This window comes from Schistocerca cancellata, chromosome 4, assembly GCF_023864275.1.
Source record: "Schistocerca cancellata isolate TAMUIC-IGC-003103 chromosome 4, iqSchCanc2.1, whole genome shotgun sequence".
NCBI lineage: Eukaryota > Metazoa > Arthropoda > Insecta > Orthoptera > Acrididae > Schistocerca > Schistocerca cancellata.
Genome location: NC_064629.1, coordinates 59,958,514 through 59,985,942, shown reverse-complemented (window position 1 = coordinate 59,985,942; position 27,429 = coordinate 59,958,514). Strand labels below are relative to the sequence as shown.

At 36.0% G+C, this 27,429-nt stretch overlaps 1 protein-coding gene across 1 annotated transcript in view; it reads right to left on the bottom strand.

Annotated features, from left to right (window-relative positions):
• Window positions 1-27,429, bottom strand: part of LOC126184931 (zinc finger FYVE domain-containing protein 9) — a 412,866-nt gene that overhangs the window by 179,776 nt on the left and 205,661 nt on the right. Inside the window, exon 8 of the mRNA XM_049927602.1 lies at window positions 17,317-17,403. Within this exon, the coding sequence (XP_049783559.1) occupies window positions 17,317-17,403 (87 nt within the window). The remainder of the gene's footprint in view (window positions 1-17,316; window positions 17,404-27,429) is intronic.

The following is a 27,429-nucleotide window of genomic DNA, read 5'->3' as shown; positions in this document are numbered from 1 at the left end:
AAATGGTATAATTATTAAGATTCTAATTGATAAGAATAGTGTTCCTAAATATGGAATTGCTGATAATAAATTAGTAATTACTGTCGCACCTCAGAATGATATTTGACCTCAAGGTAAAACGTATCCTATAAATGCGGTTGCTATAACTAAGAACAGAATTACTGTACCAATTATTCAGGTGTGCATGTATATGTAGATCCGTAGTAAATCCCCCGTCCTACATGTAAATAAATACAAATAAAAAATATAGAAGCTCCATTTGCGTGTAAGGTTCGAATAATTCAACCATTATTTACGTCTCGGCAGATGTGAACTACACTACTAAACGCTATTTCAATATTTGATGAATAATGTATAGCTAAAAATAGTCCGGTTACAATTTGAATTACTAAACATAGTCCTAGCAGGGATCCAAAATTTCATCAAAATGAAATATTTGTTGGTGCAGGTAAATCAACTAAAGAGTTATTAATGATTTTAATTAAAGGATGTCTTAATCGTAAGGGTGTATTCATTAGTAAATTATCTTATTTTACGAATAGGCCCCTGGTTAATATTGGTGATTTTAACAACTGCTAATAGTGTCAAAAATAAATAAATAATTATTATTATTGTAATAATAAATGTTGGTCTATTATATAGTTTTTCTAAAGATATTGTTATTTCTTGATAATTGATTGAGTTATCAATATTTATAGTTTCAGTATTTTTGAAAAAGTCTATAAATATTGTTATATCTAGAATAATTAATATTGATATAATAAATACTCATATAGCTAAGGTAATAATTACTGTAATTGATTTAGGTTGAAATATTTCGTTTGATGCAATTCTCGTAATATAAATAAATAGAACTAATATACCACCAAGAAACGTTAAAAATAAAATATATCATAATCAATATCTTTCCATTATTGTTCCTGTTATTAGCCCGACTAAAAAGGTTTGTAGGATAATGAAAAGCATTATTGATATTGGGTGTCTTAATTTAATAAAATTAATATTTATTACGTTTGATAGTGATATAATTATTATTTTAATCATTTCAGGGGTTAGTTTATTAAAATATCGGTTTTGGGGACCGATGATGGAAAGCTTTTCCACCTCTGAAGTTTTAAAAGTGGGGGCTGAACTTATTTCCGGTTTACAAGACCGGCGTTTTTTTTAAACTATTAAAACTAATGTTTATATTCTCTGTCTTTACTTCTTTATTGATTTATTTTGCTGGTGTTTATGTTTTTTCCTCAAAACATAAGCATTTATTAATGGTTCTTTTGAGATTAGAATATATTGTTCTTTCTTTATTTATATTAATTATTGTTTTTATTATTGAGTTTTATTATGATTATTTTTTTCCTGTTATTTTTTTGGTTTTTTCTGTTTGTGAAGGCGCTTTAGGTCTTTCTATTTTAGTTTCAATAATTCGTTCTCATGGGAATGATTTTTTTAATTCTTTTGGTTTGTCTTTATGTTAAAGTATTTATTTATAACTATTTTTTTGATCCATCTTTGTTTGGTTAATAATTGTTGATGATTGGTTCATTCTTTAATGTTTATGTCTAGTTTTGTTTTTATGGTTTGTGTTTATTCATATGCGGATTTGAATATGATTAGATATTATTTTGGTGTTGATTATTTTTCTTTTAGTTTGATTTTGCTTAGTTTTTGGATTTGTTCTTTAATAATTACTGCTAGAGGTTCAGTTCTTATCATTCTAATTTTTTTGTCTTTATGGTCTTAATTTTAATGATTATGCTTTATTGTTCTTTTGCTGGATTGAGTCTTCTTTCTTTTTATATTTTTTTTGAGGCTAGATTAGTTCCTACCTTACTTTTGATTTTAGGTTGAGGTTATCAACCTGAACGTTTACAGGCTGGTGTTTATTTAATTTTTTATACTCTGGTTGCTAGATTGCCTTTATTATTAGTTTTATTTAGGGTTTATGATTTTTCTAATACTTTGTATTTTCCTTTATTGGTTGATTTTGGTTCTTATTATTTTATATTTTATGTTTTTATAATTCTTGCCTTTTTGGTTAAGATGCCTATATTTTTGGTTCATTTATGGCTTCCTAAGGCTCATGTTGATGCCCCTATTTCAGGTAGAATGATTCTTGCTGGTGTTTTATTAAAGTTAGGTGGTTATGGTATTTTTCGTGTTATGAAGGTTATTTCTTATTTGGGTTTAAAGTTTAATTATTTTTGATTGTCTTTAGGTTTATCTGGCGGGGTTATTGTTAGATTTATTTGTTTTCGTCAGGTTGATTTAAAGTCTTTAATTGCATATTCTTCTGTTGCTCATATAAGAATAGTTATTGGAGGGTTGATGACTATGAATTGATGGGGTTGTATAGGTTCTCTTTCTTTAATGGTTGGTCATGGTTTGTGTTCTTCTGGTTTATTTTGTTTATCTAATATTATTTATGAGCGTTTAGGTAGACGAAGATTGTTAATTAACAAGGGTATAATTAATTTGATACCAAGAATGGCTTTATGGTGATTCCTTTTGAGTTCTTCTAATATGGCTGCTCCTCCTTCTTTAAATTTGGTAGGTGAACTTAGATTATTAAATAGAATTATGTCTTGATCTTCTTTTAGATTTTTTGCTTTAATTTTTTTGTCTTTTTTTAGAGCTGTTTATACTTTATACATGTATTCTTATTCTCAACATGGTAATTATTATTCTGGTGTTTATACTTGTTCTCTTGGTTATTTTCGTGAATATCATCTTTTACTTTTACATTGGTTACCTTTAAACATTCTTTGTTTAAAGGGGGAGTATTTTTTTGTTTAGGTTGCTTAAGTATTTTAATTAAAAATGTTGTTTTGTGGAATCAATGGTATGAATTTTTTTCATCTTAGGCCGTGAATTTGTTTTCTATTTGTTCTTTGAGTTTTTTTCTTTATTTTTTTCTAGAACTATAATTTTTATTTTAGGTATTTATTATTTAATAATTGATTATAGAGTTTTTGTTGAATGAGAACTTTTTAATTTAAATAGTTCTATGGTTGTTATGACTTTAATTTTGGATTGAATGTCTCTTATTTTTATGTCTTTTGTTATATATATTTCTTCTTTGGTTATTTATTATAGAGAGGATTATATGTCAGGAGAAAAAAATATAAATCGTTTTATTATTATTGTTTTAATATTTATTCTTTCTATAGGGTTTTTAATTATTAGTCCTAATTTGATTAGAATTTTATTAGGATGAGATGGTTTAGGTTTAGTTTCTTATTGTTTAGTTATTTATTACCAAAATGTGAAATCTTATAGTGCGGGTATATTAACTGCACTTTCTAATCGTATGGGTGATGTTGCTATTTTAATTTCTATTGCTTGAATATTAAATTTTGGTGGTTGAAATTACATTTATTATTATGATTTTATTTCTAATTCTTTTGAAATAAAGCTTATTACTATATTAATTGTTTTAGCAGCTATAACTAAAAGAGCCCAAATTCCTTTTTCTTCTTGGCTTCCTGTTGCTATGGCTGCTCCTACTCCTGTTTCTGCCTTGGTTCATTCTTCTACTCTTGTTACTGCTGGTGTTTATTAATTCGTTTCAGACCAATATTAGATACTTATAATTGTGGTTGATTTTTGCTTTTAATTGGTTGTATAACTATATTTATGGCTGGTTTAGGGGCGAATTTTGAATTTGATTTGAAGAAAATCATTGCTCTTTCTACTTTAAGACAACTTGGTTTAATAATAAGAATTTTGGCTATAGGTTACCCAAAACTTGCATTTTTTCATTTATTAGCTCATGCTTTATTTAAGGCTTTATTGTTTATGTGTGCAGGTTCAATAATTCATAATTTAAAGGATTCTCAGGATATTCGTTTTATAGGTTCTATTGTTAATTTTATGCCTTTAACTTCAGTTTGTTTTAATGTTTCTAGTTTGTCTTTGTATGGTATACCATTTTTAGCTGGTTTTTATTCAAAGGATTTAATTCTTGAAATGGTTTGTTTAAGATGAATTAATTGTTTAATTTTTTTTCTTTATTTCTTTTCTACCGGCTTAACTGCTTCTTATTCTTTTCGTCTTTTTTATTACTCAATGTCTGGTGATAATAATTTTTATTCTAGATTTTCTTTTGATGATAAGGGTTATTATATTTCGTTTGGTATGATTGGTTTATTATTTGTTGCTGTTTTTGGTGGTAGTCTTTTGTCTTGATTAATTTTTCCTATTCCTCATGTTATTGCTTTGCCCTATTATTTAAAGTTTTTAACTATTACTGTAGTTGTTTTGGGTGCTTATTTAGGTTATCTTATTTCTAATTTTGATTTTTCTCAAAATTTATTTTCTTTAAGTATACTTTCTTTTGTCAGATTTTCTGGTTCTATGTGGTTTATACCTTTTCTTTCAACTAAGTTTATTAGATATATTCCTTTAAAATTGGGTTATTATTCATCTAAATCATTTGATTATGGTTGGGGTGAATTATTTGGCGGTCAAGGTTTATATAGACTATTTATTTATTTAATTGGTTATATACAAGGTTGATATGATTCTAATTTTAAGATTTATCTTTTAACTTTTATTTTTTGAATGTTTATTTTGGTGGTATTATTTTTCGTTTACTTAAATAGCTTATGATTAGAGAGTAACACTGAAGATGTTAAGGAAGTATTTTTACTTTTAGGTATTTATAAATATACATATATTATTTTTACAGTGAAAATGTAATGTTTTATTTAAACTATATAAATTTTAGAAATGTTAACGGAATTTAACCGCTAATATAAAAAGTTAGCAGCTTTCATATTGACTTTACATTTCCTTAATTGGAACTTTATAGTTCAATTATATTATTAACAGTAATACGCCTCTTTTTGGCTTCAATTAATAAGAATAAGGGTATTTTATTTACCAACCTTCCAGGTCGAAACTGACTGCAATATTTCGCTTCTTATTCTATTTAAGGTTGATTTATTATATCAATACTTTTTGAATGCAACCCAAATGTTATAGTTAACTACAACCCTTTATTCTGCTCATTGTAAGGCTCCTTGATTTCATTCATGGTATAGTCCTCCTAGTAATACTATAATAAAAAATATTGTTGATATTGTTCAGATTATAATGTCTGAAGTTTTAAAAATAATTACAATTGGAAGGATTAGTGCGATTTCTACATCAAAAATTAAGAAAATTACTGCAATTAAGAAGAATCGAAGTGAGAAGGGTATTCGTGCCGATCTTTTTGGGTCAAATCCACACTCAAATGGTGATCTTTTCTCTCGGTCATTAATTAATTTTTTTGATAGTGTTGTTGCAAGGATTATAACAATTATTGGAATAATAAATCTAATAAAAATTCTTGTAGATAAAATTTGGATTGTTTTTTGATTAATATCAAGCTTTTTGATTGGAAGTCAAATGTACTATTTATACTAGAAAAACAATTATCTACCTCATCAATAAATGGAGATGTATAAGAATAATCACACTACGTCTACAAAGTGTTAGTATCATGCTGCTGCTCCAAATCCAAAGTGGTGTCTTGGTGAGAATTGGTTTATTGAATGTCGAAGTAGACATGTTGATAAGAAGATTGTTCCAATAATTACATGTAGCCCATGGAATCCTGTTGCAACAAAGAATGTTGTTCCATAAACTGCGTCTGCAATGGTGAAGGGTGCTTCTCAATACTCATATGCTTGAAGTATAGTGAAGTATAGTCCTAGTAATACTGTGAAGAATAATCCTTGTAGTGCTTGAGTATGATTAGATTCTATTAAACTATGATGTGCTCATGTTACTGTTACTCCTGATGCTAAAAGAATAGCTGTATTAAGTAATGGAATTTGTATAGGATTAAAAGGTTGAATTCCTATTGGAGGTCATAATATTCCTAGTTCAATAGTAGGTGCTAGTCTTCTAAAAAATGCTCAGAAAAATGAAACGAAGAATAGTACTTCTGATGCAATAAATAAAATTATCCCTCATCGTAATCCAATTGATACAAATCCCGTATGTAGTCCTTGGTATGTTCCTTCTCGTACTACATCTCGTCATCATTGGATTATGGTTAGTAAGGTAATTCCGAATCCAATTATAAATAAGTTAATGTTAAATAGGTGAAATCATTTTGCTAATCCTGATACTAAAACTATTGCTCCAATTGCTCCTGTTAATGGTCAAGGTCTGTAATCTACTAAGTGGAATGGGTGGTTTGAGTGAGTTGTTAACATAGGTTTAGTATACTTCTCTAGAGTATAGAGTTCTTAAAATTGAGAAAACATAAGCTTGAATTATTGCTACTGCTGATTCTAGAATTAATAGAAGTATCTGTCCAATAATTAATAGTGAAATTAAGTTTATTGCTATGGATGGTCCTGTATTTCCTAGTAATGTTAATAGTAAGTGTCCTGCAATTATATTTGCTGCTAGTCGTACTGCTAATGTACTTGGTCGAATGACATTTCTAATTGTTTCAATTAATACTATAAATGATATTAATGCAGGCGGTGTTCCTTGAGGAACAAGGTGTGTAAATATATGGTTGGTATGATTAATTCATCCAAATAACATAAATCTTAATCATATAGGTAGAGCGATTGCAAATGTTAATGCTAAATGTCTTGTTCTAGTAAAAATGTAAGGGAATAATCCTATGAAATTATTAAATAGTATTATAATAAAGATTGAAATGAAGATGAATGTTGTTCCATTAAATGAATTTGGTCCTAGTAATGTTTTAAATTCATTGTGTAAGGTTAAGTTTAGTTTATTTCAAATAATATTAATTCGTGATGGTGTAAGTCAAAACATTGATGGGATTAATAATAATCCTAAGAATGTTCTAGTTCAATTTAATGATAAATTGAAGATGTTAGTTGATGGGTCAAATGTTGAAAATAAATTTGTTATCATTTTCAATTTAAGTTTTTTGTATCAATTGTTCTTTTTTCTGCTCTTTTAATAAGATTTGGTTTAAATGAAAAAAAGTTTATTTGATTAAATAAAATTAATGTAGCCGAAAATATAATGAATAGGGAGAATCATATGAGAGGGGATATTTGAGGGATTTGGATTAAATTTCCCCATCAGAAGTAGTCGTTAATTTACTATTTTTTGGTTTAAGAGACCATTACTTACTTTCAGTCATCTGATGTATTTCAAGGTGTACTAATTGTTTAGTTATTTTAGATTGACACTCTAATGTTATATATTTTAACTAACTCCTTAGATTATCTTAGATAATCACTTGATAAATAAGTTTACTGTAGTTCTTTCAATTACAATTGGTATGAATCTGTGGTTCGCTCCACAAATTTCTGAGCATTGTCCAAAGAACAATCCAGGTCGGTTTATTGTAAATGTTCCTTGGTTTAGTCGACCTGGCGTTGCGTCAATTTTAACCCCTAATGCAGGTACTGCTCATGAGTGTAGAACGTCTGATGCTCTTGTTAATACTCGTACTTCCGTATTTATTGGTAGAATTGTTCGGTTATCTACATCTAGGAGTCGAAATCTATCATTTTCTAGGTCTTGTTCTGGTGTTATATAAGTGTCAAATTCTACATCTATAAAGTCTGAATATTCATATCTTCAGTATCATTGTCGTCCAATTGTTTTAATTGTGATTATTGCATCTACTGAATCATCAAGTAAATATAGTAGTCGTAATGATGGGAGTGCAATGAAAATTAGTGTGATTGCTGGCAGTGGTGTTCAGATTGTTTCAATTAAATGTCCGTGAAGTATGTTTCGGTTTGTATAGGCAATAAATAATATATAACTTAGAGCATAACCTACAATTACTGTAATTAATAATAATACTACTATAGTATGATCATGGAAGAATGATAGTTGCTGCATTAATGGTGAAGCTCCATCTTGAAGGGATAAATTTGATCATGTTGCCATTAATAAGCTTTCTAATAAAAGGTCAAACCTTTATTTGTAGAGCTTAAATCTACTGCACTAATCTGCCATATTAGAATCTAGAGATTAATGGTAGTTCTGAGTAGCTGTGTTCTGCAGGCGGGTTATTTTGTAATCATTCTGTTGATCTTCTTATATTAGCTCTAAATATGATTGCTCGGTTTGTAACCATTCTTTCTCATATAATTACAATAAATATAATGATTCCTACAATAGAAATTGTAGATCCAATTCTTGATACTACATTTCATGATGTATATGCATCTGGATAATCTGAATATCGTCGTGGTATCCCTGCTAGTCCTAGGAAGTGTTGAGGGAAGAATGTTAAGTTTACCCCAATAAATATAATTGTGAATTGGATTTTTAATCATGTGTTATTTATAGTTAATCCTGTAAATAATGGGTATCATTGAATAACACTTCCTCTGATTGCAAATACTGCTCCTATAGATAATACATAATGGAAGTGGGCTACTACATAATATGTATCATGTAATACGATGTCAAGTGATGAGTTTGCTAACACTAACCCTGTTAGTCCACCAATTGTGAATAGAAAAATAAATCCTAAAGCTCATAATAGTGGTGGATTGAATTTGAATTTAGTTCCATATAGTGTAGCTAATCATCTGAATACCTTAATTCCTGTAGGTACAGCAATAATTATTGTTGCTGATGTAAAGTAAGCTCGTGTGTCAACGTCTATTCCTACTGTAAATATGTGATGTGCTCATACAATAAATCCTATTAGTCCAATTGATAATATAGCATAAATTATACCTAGTGTATACAGACATTCAACACTAAGTGTTGAATGTCTGTAAATAATTGCCAATCTTGGAGATTTTGCATTCTTTTAAATCTGGCATGCTTTTTTCACGGCTTCTGCAACTTTGCCCACAGCTGTTTTGTGTTCCATGTGGAATCTGTTCTGTTTCTTATTAATTTACTCAATATAAAGCTCTACTGCTGTCAACGCTATTTCTTTGAACTGAAGCCGCATTTGGAGGAGTATGTTTACATAGTATGAAGAATGCAATGTGGAAGGAATGAAGAATATCTCTCATGAAGGCATCAGGTGAATGTTTATGATAACGACGATGACGATGATGATACATTAACGGTATCCAACCATGTGGTTATTAGTCCACTGATCCTCTCATCATCCAAAGGTATGCAGAAACCTTTTTTTTCCCTCTCTTTAGTTAATAAAACTAACATATGTTTTGCACTACGTACGTGAACGGTAACTAGCCTACAAAAATTCAACTGTCAAAATATAAAACTAAGACCACAGTGTAAAAGTCAAAACTGGAACCTAATATATGTAGTTAGTATCTTAGGTTCAGAGATCGAAACGAGATTTCTGCCATCCATGGAAGGTTCAGTTGTGAAGAATGGATTGGGTTGCACTTCAGGGCTAAATCAGCAGTGAGGGGCGCGCTCTCCCACCTCCGATCCCTAAGCCGGCATATAAACTATGTTGTCTTTAAATCTTGTTGTAATATACACTCCTTTGTAGGAAGTGTGGCACATGACTTATAACTGTTTTATCATCCACTAGAATCTCTGATTAGTGGTGTTTAAGGTTCACTTTATGACACAGGTCATGTGTAGTTGTACAATCTTCAGAGATGTGGCAAACCACTAATGTTTCTCCAAAACTACACCATGGGGGTTGTTCTTGTCATAGTAGAAATTCATGAGTTAGTTTGGTATGTCCAATTCTGAGATGGCATAAGGCAACATATTCCATTCTTGAGCTCTGTAGAGAATATCAGACCTTGGAGGTGTATTTGATGGTCCATAATTTATTGCACTATGTGGTTTCTTGGCATTTGTCTTCCCATTTCTTGAGGACATGGCATCGAATGTGTGATCTTGAATCAGCAGTTGGAATATCTAATTCCAGTTTTTCCATACCCACTGCTTATTACGCAAGTTTGTCAGCCAGCTCATTACCTGGAATGTGAACGTGACTCAGTGTCTAGAGAAAAACAGTAGATATCCCTGTGCTGTGGAGGGAATGCAGTTGATTACATATGGTAGAGATCCAGTGGACGTTTTGCACAGCATTTGTCTATTATTGGGAAAGTACTCAAGGACTCACTGCATGTAGTGAAATTCTGTTGAGGGAAAGCCATTATGTTTTGTAGTGTTCTACAGATGGTTATTAGCTTTGCAGTATAAATATTGCATTCTTTTGTTAAAGAACATTGTTCTCTATTCAGGTTGTGTACTTATGCATAGCTGAATCAGTCATTATCTTTGGAGCCATCAGGATTGCTGAATAAAAGACACAGATACGAAAATTGGCAGTTATATTTTCTTTGGTGTCACATTATAGGTCCAGTCTTACAGCTGGTTGGGGAATATACGACGGAGGTGTCCAAGAGTGACAGTATTGCATGTAGGTAACAGAAGGAAATTGAAGTTCTTGTCAGAGGTCTTCCAGTCGTACTGCTGCTGGTCGTCCTGTACCCAGGCGGTTCATGAGTAAGCACACTGCTGGATTGTGGAATAAAATGAGATGACAGAGGTAGTTTCACATTTCATTAATCATGACTGTGTAGTGAAATAAATTTTGTTGGCATCGTATTTTCAGTGTTGGTATAACCACCTCTACAAGAAGGCTATTGACTGGGCTTGTTTAAAAATCTCCAGTTACAAATCAGACTCCACTGTGATGGACAGGGTTTAATATTTGTCACATGGATGGATGGTCCTGCTGTCCCATAAATAATGTTTCCATAGTCCAAACAGGAAATTATGGACACTTTATAAAATGTTAGCAGAACAGTTGGATTTGTAACCTAGAAAATGTTACCAAGGAAACAGAGTACTGAGTTTCTTAATGCAGGAAGTCTTGAGTTGTACATGTGGTAACAATGTAAGTTTATGATCAAAAAGAAGTCCTAGAAAATTTTACTTGTTTACTACTTAGATCAGCTAGGTTTTGAGGTATAGTTGTGGTCAGGGATGGGCAAGCCATATTCAACTGAAATGCATGATGCTTGACTTAACTGGTGAGAAATAGTACCCATGGCTTTGCTCCCATTTTTGTGTCTTCCATACAGCTGTCTGTAATTGACATTTTCCTGTAGAAAACAATAAAGAACTATAAATAAAGATTGTCAACATACAATGCTGGTGTACATCCCACCACGCCACTACACCATTTATTGCAATTGCAAAATGTATGGCACTTTAAACTGATCCCTGTGGAACTCCCTTTTCCTGAACATATTTTTTACCAAGGGTTGTGCCCATCCTGACTCTAAATTGTCTAAGTGATGAAAATTTTGTGGTTGATAAAGTGTGACAACTCCACGCCTTGGGTAAATCAAACAACCTGTGATCAGATGTCAGTACTGTGCACACTAATCCCACACTCCAATCATTTGAGATGATTAGTGGTGGTTCAACACCTTCAGAATTTGCCATGGAATTGGGAAAGGAGATCTCTTAGATTCTAAACACCGTCTAGATTGCACATTAACCATCATTTTATACAATTTATTTCAGTTAGCGACACACTCACTCCCACTCCCAATCTCTATAGAAATTTGCTATCTCGCCAAATCCTGTTAGAAGAGTTTGGAACAGAGTTTTTACTATTATCACCAAGATGTTGAAACATTTTACTATGGATGTTAATTAGCCCTGGCGATGTATCCCTACATAGTTTTAAAGCATTATTTAGTTCCCAGACTGTCAAGGGAGTTAGCCTGCTGACCCACATGTGATTATCGGCATTAAAATCTCCCAGTAAAATGAAAGGCTGGGGTAACTGTTAATTAGGTTATTCACTTCTCTGTAGGTAATATCTTTGTCATGAGGAATGTAGATGTTGCAGATTGTCATCATTATACTCAATTGTACTCTACCAGCTATGCTTGAGTCTAGTGTAGGTATCTGTTCACTGAACATGTTTGACTTTACTAGTGTACACACACACACACACACACACACACACACACACACACACAGTGTGTATCATAATTAATGGCGTAAATGCATACAGTTGAAAGTACACGATACTAGAAGCAAAAAAGCCTCAGTAAACATAGGGTTGAAAACGAGCAATTTTTCACCTTCGATACTGTGAAACGAATCTCTTCTACTGCAAGTTCTTTGCTTTCCATATTTTGGGAACTGGTAGCATGGACCAAAACAAGAAAAAAACACCTGGTAAACATGTACTCTAAAATGCATTTGTTAAGAGCTATGAGCACTTGTTCATCTTTGCTACTTTGAAACAACTCTTCTAATGATCAAGTGCTCGTAACTTTCACAGTATGTGTTTTAGAGCACGTGTTTGCTGCAAATATTTTTCTTATTTTGGTCCATACTACCACGCCATTAATTATGATACACCCCCCGCCCCCTCCTCTCTCTCTCTCTCTCTCTCTCTCTCACACACACACATACACACACACACACACACACACACACACACACACACACACACAGAGAGAGAGAGAGAGAGAACAGTAGCCCAATGCCTTCTTTGAGCTTGGCATGGTATTCAGACAGTCTTTTGTGGTCAAGGAGTGTCCCAATCCCATCAGAACCAATGAATTAGTTCTTTGCTTTGTTCGTTTTCTGTATTTTTCCTTCTTTTTCTGTTTCTGCTGTTTCCCTTCATGTAATTTTTCAGGTTGTAGGTTGATATAAGATGATGAACATTTCATTGGCTTGACCCCTTAGTGTCTTTTATATATTGACTAGTATCAAACTTTACATTAGTCATATTTTGGAAGGTAGAAGCTGTGGACTGCGGTCTTCCCCTCTTGTGCTGTTGGAGGGATGCAAATTGTCTCCTGCTGTATCCGCTGGAAGGCTCCTGCAGACTGTGTAAGATTGGAAATCAAGAAAGATGGGAATCTTTCTTGCACATAATTTTTTTGTTTTGGTTGTATGTTCTTTGTTTGTAATGGATGGTAGATTTGGTTTTGCAAAAGTTGAGGTACATGGGATGATAGCCATAACTTCGACACAAATTTGTCATAAAGTCAACTGGGTGTGTGCATTCATATTCTGGTGGATGGTGTTCTGTATATGTTGCACAGAAAGGCAGTTGTTTGCAAGGAAGACCTTCACGAAGGGATCTTCCACAGTTTCTGTATTTTGGGTCTGCTGTGGCAGTGCAATGATGTGTTCAAAATGTAAGCAGCGAAAACATCTCATAAGTGATGAGATTGGTTGGTTGGTTGGTTGGTTGGTTGGTTGGTTTGGGGAAGGAGACCAGACAGCGTGGTCATCGGTCTCATCGGATTAGGGAAGGACTGGGAAGGAAGTCGGCCGTGCCCTTTCAGAGGAACCATCCCGGCATTTGCCTGGAGTGATTTAGGGAAACATAAGTGATGAGATGTAAGGTTTCGGATCACACCTACACACCATAACAGGATGTTTCCTTCAAAAGCTAAAATGGAAGCACCTGTATGTATTCGCTCATCTTTTGGTCCTTTTTGTACTATCACACAAAATATATGCCTCGTCATGCTAAATTTGCTCATTGCTCATCATCTGTGTGGAGTGTAAGGTCTGCATGAAAGATAACTTCTTGTGCCACGTTCAAAGTTGTAGACGGAGTAAAGGTCACTTGTATGTCACCAGTCTTCCATGTTTGAGAAGTGCTTGACATTGTGCAGTAGGAGGCTCTCTTTTGTATTTTTTGCATTTTTTTCCCAATGTGTCTATTTCTCCATATTTTTCTTCTGTGTGTTCATGAAAAATAATGGCAAATCTCTGTTCAAGTACAGCCATATGTGCCAGTACACATCAGGCATCGAATAAAATGTTTAGTTCCCAGACTTCTGGCTTGTCCCTCTCCCCATGGGGTAACCAGGATAGGGAATGCAGTCAGATTTTAACTGTCTGCACTGAAATATTGGTACCTATCTGTTTAGACAGCCACATCGGTATAGCTATTGTGTAGATTCTGTTTGATAAATTTCATGAGTGCCATGTCTGCCCTGATGCCAACTACTCCGACCATAGCCTCTCCCCAGGGGGGGACCACTCAGCGATAGTATGGGTCATCTGCTATGACAGCCATTGCTGGGAGTACACAATGCCAAAGACAGGCATCTACTGCATGGTATACATGGGGAACCAACAGCTAAGTCATCAGAAGTGTGATCCCTGTGTTGTCAGGGGGCTCTGCCTGAGGGGTACATAACAACCCTACCACATTGGATTGGCTACTGTATTGGCTTTTAAGCATGTACACTAGTCTACACAGTACTGTGTGCAGAGGATCTTCAACACTGTAGGCAGTACGCACTATTTAAGGCATTCTTCCCAGTGCACTCACACTACAGAAAAAGTTTTTGAAAATATATGTAGGTCAAAACCCTAAAGAAGACCAAAATTACTTCAGCCCAAAAGTTATGCAAAGTAAATGGATAAAGGTATAAATGGAAAAAAGTAGGCCCCTAGAGACCTAACCAGGCCAACGCCAAAGACTTCCACCATTGGGTAGACAACAGGACAATTTTTACCTGCTTTTTAAAAAATATGTTTTTGATGGTTTTGGATCTTACAATACTCAGTCACGCTACAATGACCTTGTGGTCACCAACTACTGTATCCATCATGATGCTCTCTATTTCCTCAGGAATGCTTATCACTGAGAGGTATAGCACATTATGGCAACCATTTACACTTTGTGTGGGCTCCTAAACTAACTGATCAATCAAAATAATTTTTGAAGAAAACATCTTTACAATTTATGACAATGTTTTATGACTACCATCAACTTTATACAAGTACTTTTGCCAACATATTGAGAGTAAATGGAAGTCACGACCAATTATAACTGTATTGGATATGTGACTCAAATTTTCCTTTAACCTTTCAGTGATTGTATCATCTGCGTTTGGGGTGGGAGTGGGTGCTGATAAAAGAAATCAATAATTAATGTATTCTAGTTGTCAAGCATAGCCTCCACCCTTACTAACTCACAGTAACCATCTATTTCATTATGTGATAAACTACTTCTAACAGCAACAAACATGTCATCATAACTGAATTTAATCCATCGTTTCTGAAGACCAATAGATTCTTGGTACAACTTAGGCTGAACTTATCTCTGGCTTTTGCCAGCTTTTAGTATCTGTAACAATTTCTGCTTCAGTGCTTTGTATGAGCAATTGGAGCTCTCATTCTTTCCCAACACATCTAGGGCAATTTACAACTACAATTTCAATTTTTCCTTTTCTGAGACCCTCTAACCTAAAAAAAAAATTGTCGAATCCTGCTGCCCATAAAACCACCTCTTGTGTGTAGTGGACACCTCACATACACTGCTTGGGGGTGGTTAGTACACCTGGAAAGACATTGTCAATTTTGATCTGATGACAGGATATGCCACCTGGGGGATAGCAGATGTACTGATAATGGTTCCAACATCACCTGCGTAGCATACGGCACAGCTACCACAGCACCACCTGTGGCTACCCTTTAACAGGGAATACTCACAGCCAGAAGGCTCAATGTGGTGCAAACATGTAAAGCAAGCAGGCAACCATGCCATGGTGATGCACTCTTGCTTCGTACAGCCTATTAAATGACTTTGAAAGGGGTCAAATTGTGGCCTTCCAAGTGGTGGGATGGTCCTTTTAGAGAACGGCCAGACAAGTTGGACATGCTGCATTAGTTGTGCCATGATGCTGGTATCAGTGATCATGTGATCATTCACACACCTGTAGACAAGCTTCTGGATGTCCACACAGCACAGATGCCTGCCAGGATCATCGTACTGTAAGGTCAGCAGTGGCAGATTATACAGCTACCACAGCACAAATAAGAGGGCTTGTGAGCGCAAATGTGTCAACACGATCTTTTGCGAACTGATTATTGGCAGTGGAACTAAGGGCACGCACACCTCTAGCCCATATTCCACTCACACCACAACATATGCATGCATGGCTTGACTGGTGCCATTACAGTATCACGTGGAAGATGGGACAGCATGCCATAGTCTTCAGGGATGAAAGCAAATTCTGCTTGCATACAACTGATGCCATTTGCATGTACAATGTAGACCTGGTGAGTGCTATCTCACAGCGTGCATTCGCCCAAGACACACTGACCCCACCCGCAGGCCTTATGGTCTGGGTTGCCATAAGCTACAACTCTCATTCACCTTAGGTGTTTCTGGAAGGGATGCTAACCAGTGCTCTGTATGTGGAAAATGTCATCAGACTCACTCTTTTGCCATTTTTGCAATAGGAAGGTGGTGTGTTGTTCCAACAGGATAATGCTCGCCCACACGCTGCCCACAAAACTCGACATTCTCTGCAAGATGTACACCAACATCCCTAGCTACCATGTGCCTCCAACTGAGCATGTATGAGATATTATGTGACGAGAAGTGACTCTTCATCAACCAATAACTCTCACAGGACTATGTGAGCAGGCTGAGCAGGGTCGGCATAACGTATCCCAGCACAGTGTTCGCCATCTGTACAACTGACTAGATGCCAGAATCAGCACCCGCATTGTCGCCCATGAAGGCTACACCCATACTACATGGGTGTTTCAGTATGGGTTGATACCTGGTACCACAAAACAAGCTTGTGCTACTAATCTGTAAATGTAATCATTTCATACACTGCACATACACTGCCACAATAATAAATCTTGAGTGAATTGGAAAAGTCTAAAAGGATGTACTAATTTTTTTTTCCCCAGCAGTGTATTAAGGAGGACTTGACACCTCTTCATCCTATGACACAAGTCAATTAATCAGTAGCTTACATTGTTGCAAAATGTCTGGCCTTTGCTTCAGATCCTGCACTTAGTTCTGTACTAAAGGTCCATCGATTCTGTCGATGATATAGCAGATGCTGAAGTCCACCTTAAAATAAGAAATAAGACTGGCTATCTTTATCACTTGAGATAGCTTCCAGAAATCAGAGTGAATCCCTTCTGACCTGAAGTGACACACATTGTTGGTACCCACGTGAGCCACAACCTGCAGATAACTGCACTATGTGCTCATCATGGCATCTGGGACAACCTGTTCCACACATGGGATGACTCCCCCAAGTAGTAATATTTAATTTCTTAAATTGAATTCTTAAATTCTAATTTTGTTAGCCAATGAAATATTTTACACAACAACCAGAATACACACAGGCATTTGTTATACACGCAAACTCGCATTATTTCGACATGTGGTGATAACTGCAACGACAGTTAAATGGAATAAGGCCTTTTAGTATGAAATGTAAAATGAATGTATGCATAAAAAATAAACTTTGCTCACGTTTTCAGTAATAAGAGGACTGCTACATGAACACAGCAAGCAAGTACCAATGTTTGACTCTGACTAAAACCAAATATCCAATAAAAGCTATAAAAACTCAAAAATGTTGAACAGCTGTATTTCTGTGCTCTTACCTTTATATGATGGGATGTAACTTTTAGTATTGGGATCCAAAGGAAGTAATGCCCTTAATGTCCGATGACTTGTGGTGGATGGTGTTCCTGAAAGGCAAATCATATTAATTACAGCTCACACTACATTAGGATAAAAAAAGCAACTTCATTATCAATATTTTTAATAAATGTACTGCACAAATTTGACACTGTAAAGGAAGCCATAACATCCTGCTCTTTCTTAAACTGAATACAAGATTTTTTTGCAAGTAATGTTAAAAACTTGTCCAGTACTTCACCTGGAAAATGGTTTTAAATACTGACTGTTATTGCAACAGTAAATAAGTTAATGTGTAGCTTGTATTTAACAGATTTATTGTAAACAAATGTAGATCAAATTATATTGGCACAGCTGTTCTAGAGTTACAGATGGTACTCTGCTTTGGTTTGGTCGGGTAAAACAATGAATCTGATAATTTAGCAGAACTTAATGCACTTTCATTTTCACGCTAGTTTTATCTACATTTTTGGCGTAGACTTTTAAATAGTCTCAAACCTATTTTTAGATGTATTTTGACACAAGTTTTAAACATTCACTGTCGGATGTCGATTTTAACACCGTGACCGAGGCGTACGTTATCGATTTTCTGTCTCTGCTGTCAGATAAGTTGTACAAAACCAATGAAGACTTAACACGTGACAAAATTATGCAAACATATTTATTGCACGTAACACACAGAAGTTTCGTATGGCATTCGACATACGGAAGTGCTGCACTCTGGCTGTGGCAAACGTACATTTTTTATTTTATTTTATTAGTGTCAGAAACATTTACGACGTATAAAATAATGTACAATATTTACACGGCGTGCGTATATATATTTACGAGACAATTATTTACACTTCTGCCACCCAGAAGTTAGCAACCTCTACCGTGTTCGGCACCGCACTAGCAGATCACCTGTCGCGCACGTCGCCGGATGTCGGGTACGCCGGAGCAGGGGGAAGGTCGTCTGCGTCGCTCCGCACTCACAGAGCATTACGAAAAACACACACCACATTTATGTAATACTCTACAATATTTGTTATTTGTTACACGACCCGGTTTTCGGCGGGTACGCCACCGTCATGTGCACAGGTGCACCGAAATTTTGTTGAATCGAAGATTTTAAAGTAGTGCACCTACAGAGCGTCTCCACGTCCGGCGACGCAAAATGTTAATTTTGGAATTGGAAATAAAACAAAAGGAATTATTTAAGTGTAAATGCAATGTAAGATCGTTTAACCGAAATAAAATATGTGACACACTAATTGACAAACTACGGACAAATTACACCAGTTATATGTACGAGAAAATTATTCGACAAATAACTCCGGTACCATATTACAGAGATGTGGCCGAACAAAATAGTCTCGTCTTTAATAGATTCTAAATTACAAACAGATAAGATATAATTGCAATATCGAGCACACGAGTGAAGCAGTTATCATTATCCAAAGTAAATTTTTTTAACACAATGAGAGAAATTATAGTAACTTAAATTTAAAAAAATGGGGCACGTGAGTAAGGGGTGTAACGTACGACACGGCCCGGATGGGGTTACGCACAGTTTCTGCCTTTAGAAGTGGTGAGTAAGGAAACTGTGTGTCATCATTCGGCACTAAGCTTAGGTTGGTGGACGTGTGTTTCAGACAGCTGGTCCTCCCTGTTGTATCTGTGGTCTTCTTGCAGCAGGTGGCCTGTAAAACTTCCAGCTTCTGTGGTGTTGCATCAACTGGGTAAATGTGCCCTGCCAGACTGACCTATGTAGAATTTGTCACAATTACTTGTAATTTTATATATTCTACTCTTTTCCAAAGCTGGGGTGCCATCTTTACCATCGAGTAAAAAGTGTCGTGAACATAAAATGATTTTTTTACATTCCCAGATTTAAGCTTACCGGCTACATCCAGTGAGACTTTTCCCGAGTACGTAATTGTGTGCCACTTATCGTGTTCTCAAGGTGGCGGGTCGAGAAAAGGGTAAAGGAGAGTGTACACCTGTCGTTTGCACTTTTTGTGCATTACCGAGACCACAGAGGTAAGAGGATAGCCACTATTCGACGCTATTTGTCCGGATGCATTTGATTCCGTTCGGAAGTTGCCTCCACTCACGAGGACGGGTATCGGGCGACGTACCGTCGAACGAACGGCGGCACGCTTATGGGTCACCGGGTGTCGACGATAGGCCAGTATTATCATTTCCGATGTGGTAGGTTTCCTATAAATTCTGACATTAACATTTTTCATCCCTGAAAATGGAGATACTCTGTATATGTACTAGTTTAAAATCTTTAATCCGACAAAATTTCACTGCGACACATCTTTGTACCTGACAATGGCATAACAGCCAAAAACTGCTCTGTGAAACAAATACTAAGTACTGTACAATACTACACCAATGTCGTGTGCGTTTCGTTCGTAATCTATAAAATATTCTACCGAGAACCGACAGAACAGACAATAGAGGGTATTGCGAATATGACTTCGGTGTTTGTTTGTAATCACCTGTGTCTCGTGTCTTATGCTTTAATTGTGAAGAGGAACTTTTTATCAGATGACTTATTTCAAAATGGTACGTTTGCCCAAATGTTTTTTTTACGATGTACTTATGCTCGATGTCATATTCTAATAGAAACTTTAGACTAATTTTAACAGAGCTTATGACGGCCACGAACAAAATCGGTCTTTGGTGAAGAGCATAAATTTAGAACGGTTGCAATTTAGAACTTTTGCAATCTAGATCAGAAAGGATAAGAAAGCGAACGGCACGAAAGACAAGCACCTTATTACAATAGTAGTGGCAAAAAAGCCGACCGTATCTAAACCGGCATTACTGCAATCTGCTAGTATCGTCAGCATATAACAGAAAACTGAATATTTTGTGATAGAATGAGAGTTATTGTTGTGACAATGAGGTAAGACTGCACAACCCACGTTGCACGTCTTATAATTTCTGTCATCGAATTTCATTGTTTAAATGCTGCTCCAAAGTCCTACGACCAGTTTGCCTTCTCAATACCTTAGTGAAATTGCTGGATAAGCTGTTATGTGGTATATTACGAGAGAAAAAGACTATTTTATGAAATGAACTCTCAACAATATGGATTCAGAAGTGGGAAGTCAACAGAAGACACAATAAATGAGGTGATAAAGACTTGCATAAATATGTTTTAACTGTAAGGGTGGACTTGCAATCCCTTATGGCGGGCAGCTCTTTTTGACCACATGAGATGCTTGGACTGCCCCCAAGCATTATACAACTTTTGTATATATGTGTGTGGTGTCTGTTCATTCAGATATGTCCAAAAGAACAGACACTACACATATATAAATGTATATGGCTTGATGGCCATTAAGATCCTTTCATTTCAGCGTTGATGCACTCTCTCTCCTGAACTCTTGCAAGAATCCAGTGTGATGTGGTGAGCAATGGGTACGGTGGACAGGGGGTGCTATGTAAGCACTGCGCGACAAGTTGGAAATTTGGGTCAGACGGAAACTGTGCTTGGACAGCTCAAGTGTTAAGGCAACTACTTGTGATAAGCAGAAATTGAGGTTCGAGTCCCTGTCCAGCACAAATTTTCACTTGTCACTACTGAATTCATTTCAAGCACAGTGTTGGCTGATGTCAGAATTTATTTCATTTCACCATTACACAACTGTTTTGAGAACAACTGCCTAAACAGAGAAGCAACTTTGTCATGCCCAGGAGAAACTTGTACAAAAGAAACTTCTAAAGGCTGCCCACAGGGATCTGTAAGTAGCCCTCTCTTCTGAAATCTGATACTCATCTTGGTGTTAGGCAAGCTGCATGATAAGAAGCAACTGTAGGAGTAGTGGCATATGCTGATGACCTGATCATCCTTCTGACGTGCCTGTGATGAAAAAGGCGCACCTGAACATACTATATGCGGATGTCCACTGTATGCCAATGTTGCCAATATTGATCAGCAGCAGCTGAATCGGGACTGATGACTCTATGTCAGGGTGATACTGCATTGAAAACATGGCAGATCATGGATAATATCACCAATGTTATTTCCAGAAGGGCTTGGGTAGAGTGTTAGCTCATCAATTATCCCCAACCTACTGCACTATGGTAGGTTGTGACAGAAGACTGACAACCGACACAGCAAAGACAGTTGAGATTAACAGTTATAGCAGAAAAACAGGTGACAGCAGATGCATGGTGATCATAACAACAGAGTGGAATCATAGCCGTGAGCTGTCACTCACTACCCTAAGAACTAGAACTGGGGTAACATGGGTTGGCATGTGGCTGCACTCATCACTACAGTAATGATTCTCCGTCAGAATAAGGGCATTGTCGCCTGCAACCAGAAAGCTGACAGGCAACAGAAGAGGCCGATGCAACCACAATTTCCTCTACAGCACCCAAGTTACTGGCAGGGTGTGCCCTGGACTGGGATGCGATGGAATGCATTGTGACATATGGAAGACAAAAAGTGGTGGTATTAATGTTCATAACTGTTTCAATTAGTTGTTGTCTATACTAATGAAAGGTAGGAAGGAATCAAGTAGTAGGGCAATAACAGTGGTAGACATAACCAGATATGGTAGTAAGTGTAATTTTCATTAATAGCAGAAATAGTTAAGGTGATAAGTAGTAGTATTGTGGTGGATGTAATAATGTGTACTGTATTAGTTCCCACTGCATACGGGGAAAAAAAATGCTGTTGATAGAAATAATTTGCTAAGAACGAACACTGACTATATTATAAGTAACAAGCTACAACACATTTTTTTTATTTATTCTGATCACACATTTATTGCATTTCAACGAGAAAACAGAAGAACTTGCCATGTTTAAAGATTGCAGCAAAACCTAATTGCAGCTTTGTGGCTACACAGCATCAGACAACCTCAGAACCAGGCAATGTGAGTGATCTCCTGCTACTTGCATGACTATTTTACTACGCCGCCTGGGGATGTAATGCTACACGCAATACTCTTTTCGTTCAGCTCTTTGAAACCACCAATGTTCCAGAATCATCCTGTTGAGGAGAAGCTCTCTAATTCTAAAATCTAAATACTGCATGGTTTTTATTAAGACTTGCCACTAATTAGTCACCTCTGTTCTCATCAATGTATCATCAACGAAAATTAACCCTGCATGGCTGGCAATGTTGTATTGTGAACATATGTGGAAGGCCTGTTTGTATGCCCCCAATTTAATGAAAGGGGCGGAGGCAGGTCAGGTACACACAAAAAGATGGCAAAAACTTCTATCAGCAGGAAGTTCAGCACCTATCAGGTTTGGCAAGGATGGCCCAGACCTACACTGGGCCAAGACAAATGACATTTGCTGTTCTTCATAATAAATAATAGATCATGACTCTGCATACACAGCTATTGTGTCACTATTTCAACAACTGGGAGGCTAATATAATGAAGTGCTACTCACAGAAAATTTCACTTAAGTGATACATATGTTCTATTATCAGACATGCATAATAATCATCACTCATCTCAGTGGAGAGCATTTGCTATGGTTATTACAACACTGGCAGTGGGCCATTGATTGATACAAGGCAATTCAGTTGACAAGTGAGTTCCAGTGTACCTCATAAAGTAACAGCAGATTTTTTTAAAACATCTGATGAGATGCCAAAATACTTTATGAAGCATAAGCACAGCATTGAAAAGATTATCTCTGCCTGCAGCAGCATCTTTGTGTGGGATGATATATCATTAGGACACATATATCTCCACGTCTTTCCACATTTAACTGTCAATGTTTTGATGACATTTTACTTCTATTCTTAACCCACTGAAAGAGATAATGAATTTTTGTATCTCTACTTGATGCTCCAATGTTGCCAGATGGCGACACAGTAGATGTTCTGCAAGTTGCGTCACTGAAGATAATTTCAAAAACTCTCATTAGATTAGATTAGATTAGATTAGATTAATACTTGTTCCATAGATCATGAATACGACACTTTGTAATGATGTGGAATGTGTCAGGTTAATAAAAGATGTCTGTACAAGATATTACATTACACGAAATATTGCATGGCACTAATGTTTAAGGGTTTTTTTTTTTCCCCTCCCTTAATTTATATCTAAAAATTCAGCCAATGGGTAGAAGGAGTTGTCATCTAGAAATTCTTGTAATTTATTTTTAAATGTTGGTTGGCTATCTGTCAGGCTTTTGATGCTGTTTGGTAGGTGACCAAAGACTTTTGTGGCAGCATAATTTACCCCTTTCTGCGCCAAAGTCAGATTTAACCCTGCATAGTGAAGATCGTCCTTACTCCTGATGTTATAGCTATGCACACGGCTATTACTTTTGAACTGGGTTGGATTATTAACAACACATTTCATAAGTGAATATAGTTACTGTGAGGATCCCTAGATCCTTAAATAGATGTCTGCAGGATGACCGTGGGTGGGCTCCAGCAATTATTCTGATTACACGTTTTTGAACAATGAATACTTTTCTACTCAACGATGAATTACCCCAGAATATGATGCCATACGAAAGCAGTGAATGAAAGTAGGCATAGTAAGCTAATTTACTGAGATTCTTATCACCAAAATTTGCAATAACCCTAATAGCATACGTAGCTGAACTCAAACGTTTCAGCAGACCATCAATGTGTTGCTTCCAGTTTAACCTCTCATCAATGGACACACCTAAAAATTTTGAAAATTCTACCTTAGCTACAGACTTCTGTTCAAAGTCTATATTTATTGCTGGAGTTGTGCCATTTACTGTACGGAACTGTATATACTTTGTTTTATCAAAATTTAAAGAGAGTCCGTTTGCTGAGAACCACTTAATAATTTTGTGAAAAACATCATTTACAATTACATCACTTAGTTCTTGGTTTTTGGATGTTATTACTATACTTGTATCATCAGCAAAAAGAACTAACTTTGCATCTTCATCAATGTGGAATGGTAAGTCATTAATGTATATCAAGAACAGTAAAGGACCTAAGAACGAACCCCGTGGGGCCACGTACTTGATAGCCCCCCAGTTTGAGGACTCAGCTGTTGTTTTAACATTACATGAACCACAAGCTGTACCTAAATTGTGTCACATGGGCATGTCCACTGGTTGTGAGGCAGCTTAAATGATCGGCTACAAGAAAGAACTGCCAGTATGTTGTTTCCTAGCACTAACTTCATTGCTCATTCTCTACTACTGCAATATTACACCCTGACTTACCTTCGTACGCTTACTGAAGGACCTTAGCAGTGGGCCCAGTGTTAGAAGCCCTGCTATATTAACACTATGTTGACCAGTTATCAAATACTTTTGTGTGTGGCAGCATACTATGTTAACACCTTCAGTATAATGCTCAAAACTGAAAATGTTGTCCTACAAAACTCGACAACAAAGGGCTCATGTAGTGGACAAGTTTCTTTAAAGGGGAAAAAACTCAGCATATGGAAGACAGTTCTTTCTGCCAACATGAGCCCCAGAGAGTGTTTACAGAATGGCCTCAGAAGATTTGTTACTTCTGGTAACACCCAGAGGTGCACACATTCTCTTTCCACCCTGCCTGTCCCTATCTCCACCACAACCATTAAAGCAGCTCAACCCGCCACAACACACACACACACACACACACACACACACACACACACACACAAGTGGGTGTATACTGAAGCACAGTGGTTAAAGCATCCAACTTGAGTTTCTGCAAGCCTGGCAAGCTACACGGGAGCTGTTCAGCCTGCTGCACCTGACAACAGGTTGCGCTATCAGTCCAACGTGACTAACAAATGGCCAGGTATATGTTTGCACATACAGTTTCACTGCAGCTAATTTATCATAACAGTGGGCACAGTGAAATTAACAGATCAAGCTTAAAGGAGACTGAGGAAAAATTAAGAATCAGGGAATGTATACCAGACATGAAACAAGAGCCCACTTACAGCAGAAGAAAAGTTTTCATGTATTTATGAGGCAGCTTCAAATAAATCAGAAGGCACCTCACAACGCAAGTTGTGTAAAAAGGTACTAAACACTCATTCAGAAACATCAAGTATGTTACAACATGTATGTAAATTTGACCAGCAGTTTCCTGACTCCATAAATACTTTGAAACAGGACATAGTGTGTGGAGATCTGAGCTAAGGGCTTAAGGCCATTTAGCAGTATACAAGCTTTCTAACTTAGGAAAAAAACTGATTGAAATAGGAAAAAAAACATGGCTCAGTGGATATTAAAAACCACATTCTGATGGTACGCAATGTAGTGCGAAGAAAGCTTAGTACGAAAGCAAATGTTCTTTTTTCAGATATGTACTTTTTTAGATTAATTAATATGAAAAATAAACTTCATGTTCACTAAAATGCATTTAGGGAATTAAAAATGAACTTTTTTGTCTAATGAATTCAGCGTACACGCAATATACATCCTGGAAAAAAATAACTAAACTTGGTGTAACTTGGGGCCACATTTGACTGAAACACACCAAGGTTACAGAAACTCAACTTCCAAAACCTTAATTTAGTTGGTGTTGCACTATAATAGAAATCTTCAGGTACTTAGGCTTAAGTGCAGGAGACCTTGGCTTTCAGAGACATTTCTAATTCCTACTGAAAAAACATATTAGAGGTGACATGATGATGGTTTGAATAGAGAAAAAAGGGTGAAGTTGCAGAGAAAACTGTTCAAGTGAAAATAAATAAATAAATAATCACAAAATACAATGAAAAAAGGATGAATAAAACACATCATTATCTGGTCTAAAATGACCAAATTTGAATACATATTTCTTTAGCTTCATTTGTGATACTCAAACAAAAAGAAGATTTTTCATCAACTTCCAAACCCTATACAAAACACTACAATGAAAGCATACAGAAACACCTGCTGCATAGTGTAGCACAGTGGTAAGATAGCAAGCAGGATTACTTTAGCTTGCTTAGGTTGGGCACAGCTTGGCTCAGATGGGACCAAAGCAACCTATCCCTTCCGCTGATAACATGTGGCAGCTTGCCTGCCTGCCTGCCTAACAGGCAAGCATGAACAGGTTAAAATGGAATGTGAACATCTCCGGTAACATCTTTCCTAAGCCTCTACCATACTGGAACCGTGTTTCAATTCACAATCTTTTAACAATGCTAGTATAAGGTGGAGGTGTTCCTAGGCCAAAAGATTTGTTTCTACGAAAAATGTGTGTCTTTTGTGAGGTTAGTACATTGGCTGCCAACATGACATTTGCCTGGTAAATGCCAAATACTGACTTTGCTCTAGGCCGTTTTCATGTGGTGACAGCTGCAGCTGCAATTGCAGCAGCCAGCTGGTCTGCTTATGGGTTCTTACACAGAAAAACGTTGTGTTCATTCATGACAATGCAAGTTGTGCTGGAAGGATGCATTCTGTTTGGCCAGGCCTTTATGATTATTTACATGTACCTGACAGCATTATGTGCACTTAAGAGGTATTAATTTCTGAGCTGTCATCAATTAATATGAGCTCCAAACTGTGCTTTAGTTACTTAAGGCAACAATAGCAAATCATTTATTACACCTGTAAAAACTAAAGCATAATTATGATGTCCATGAAACATTCTAAAAAAATTGGTATAGTGAAATGGCTAAATATAACGTGACAAACAATACATGAAAGATAAACTTCTAAAGTTAATGTAGTGCAGCAAGTTAGTTTGGAAAATTACCAACAAGAGCGCCACTGACATAGTTACTGAAAATTGCAGCGAACTAAGAACAGAAAACAATTTTTGTGCTAGAATGTGCCTATTGGCAACTGGTAGTGAGTATCTAAAGAACTTTCTGTAGCAAAATTTCACAATACACCACCATTTTTCAAGAGCATAGAAAGTGGTACAAGAAATGTGATGATGATGGTTGGTTTTGCAATGCAAAATGTTTGGGCATATGTGCAGGTATGTCAGAACAGAAAGAGGATCAAGTGAGCGACGTAATGCTGCAAAAACCCACAAAACTTACCTACCAAGCCAGTGCAAAATTCAACGTCTCTTAGCCAATGGGGTCAAAAATCCTTTGAAAGCAATTAAGAGTGAAACTGTACAAATTGCAGCTCTTGCATGCCATAAGCCACAATGACAAATTACACCATCTGCAGTT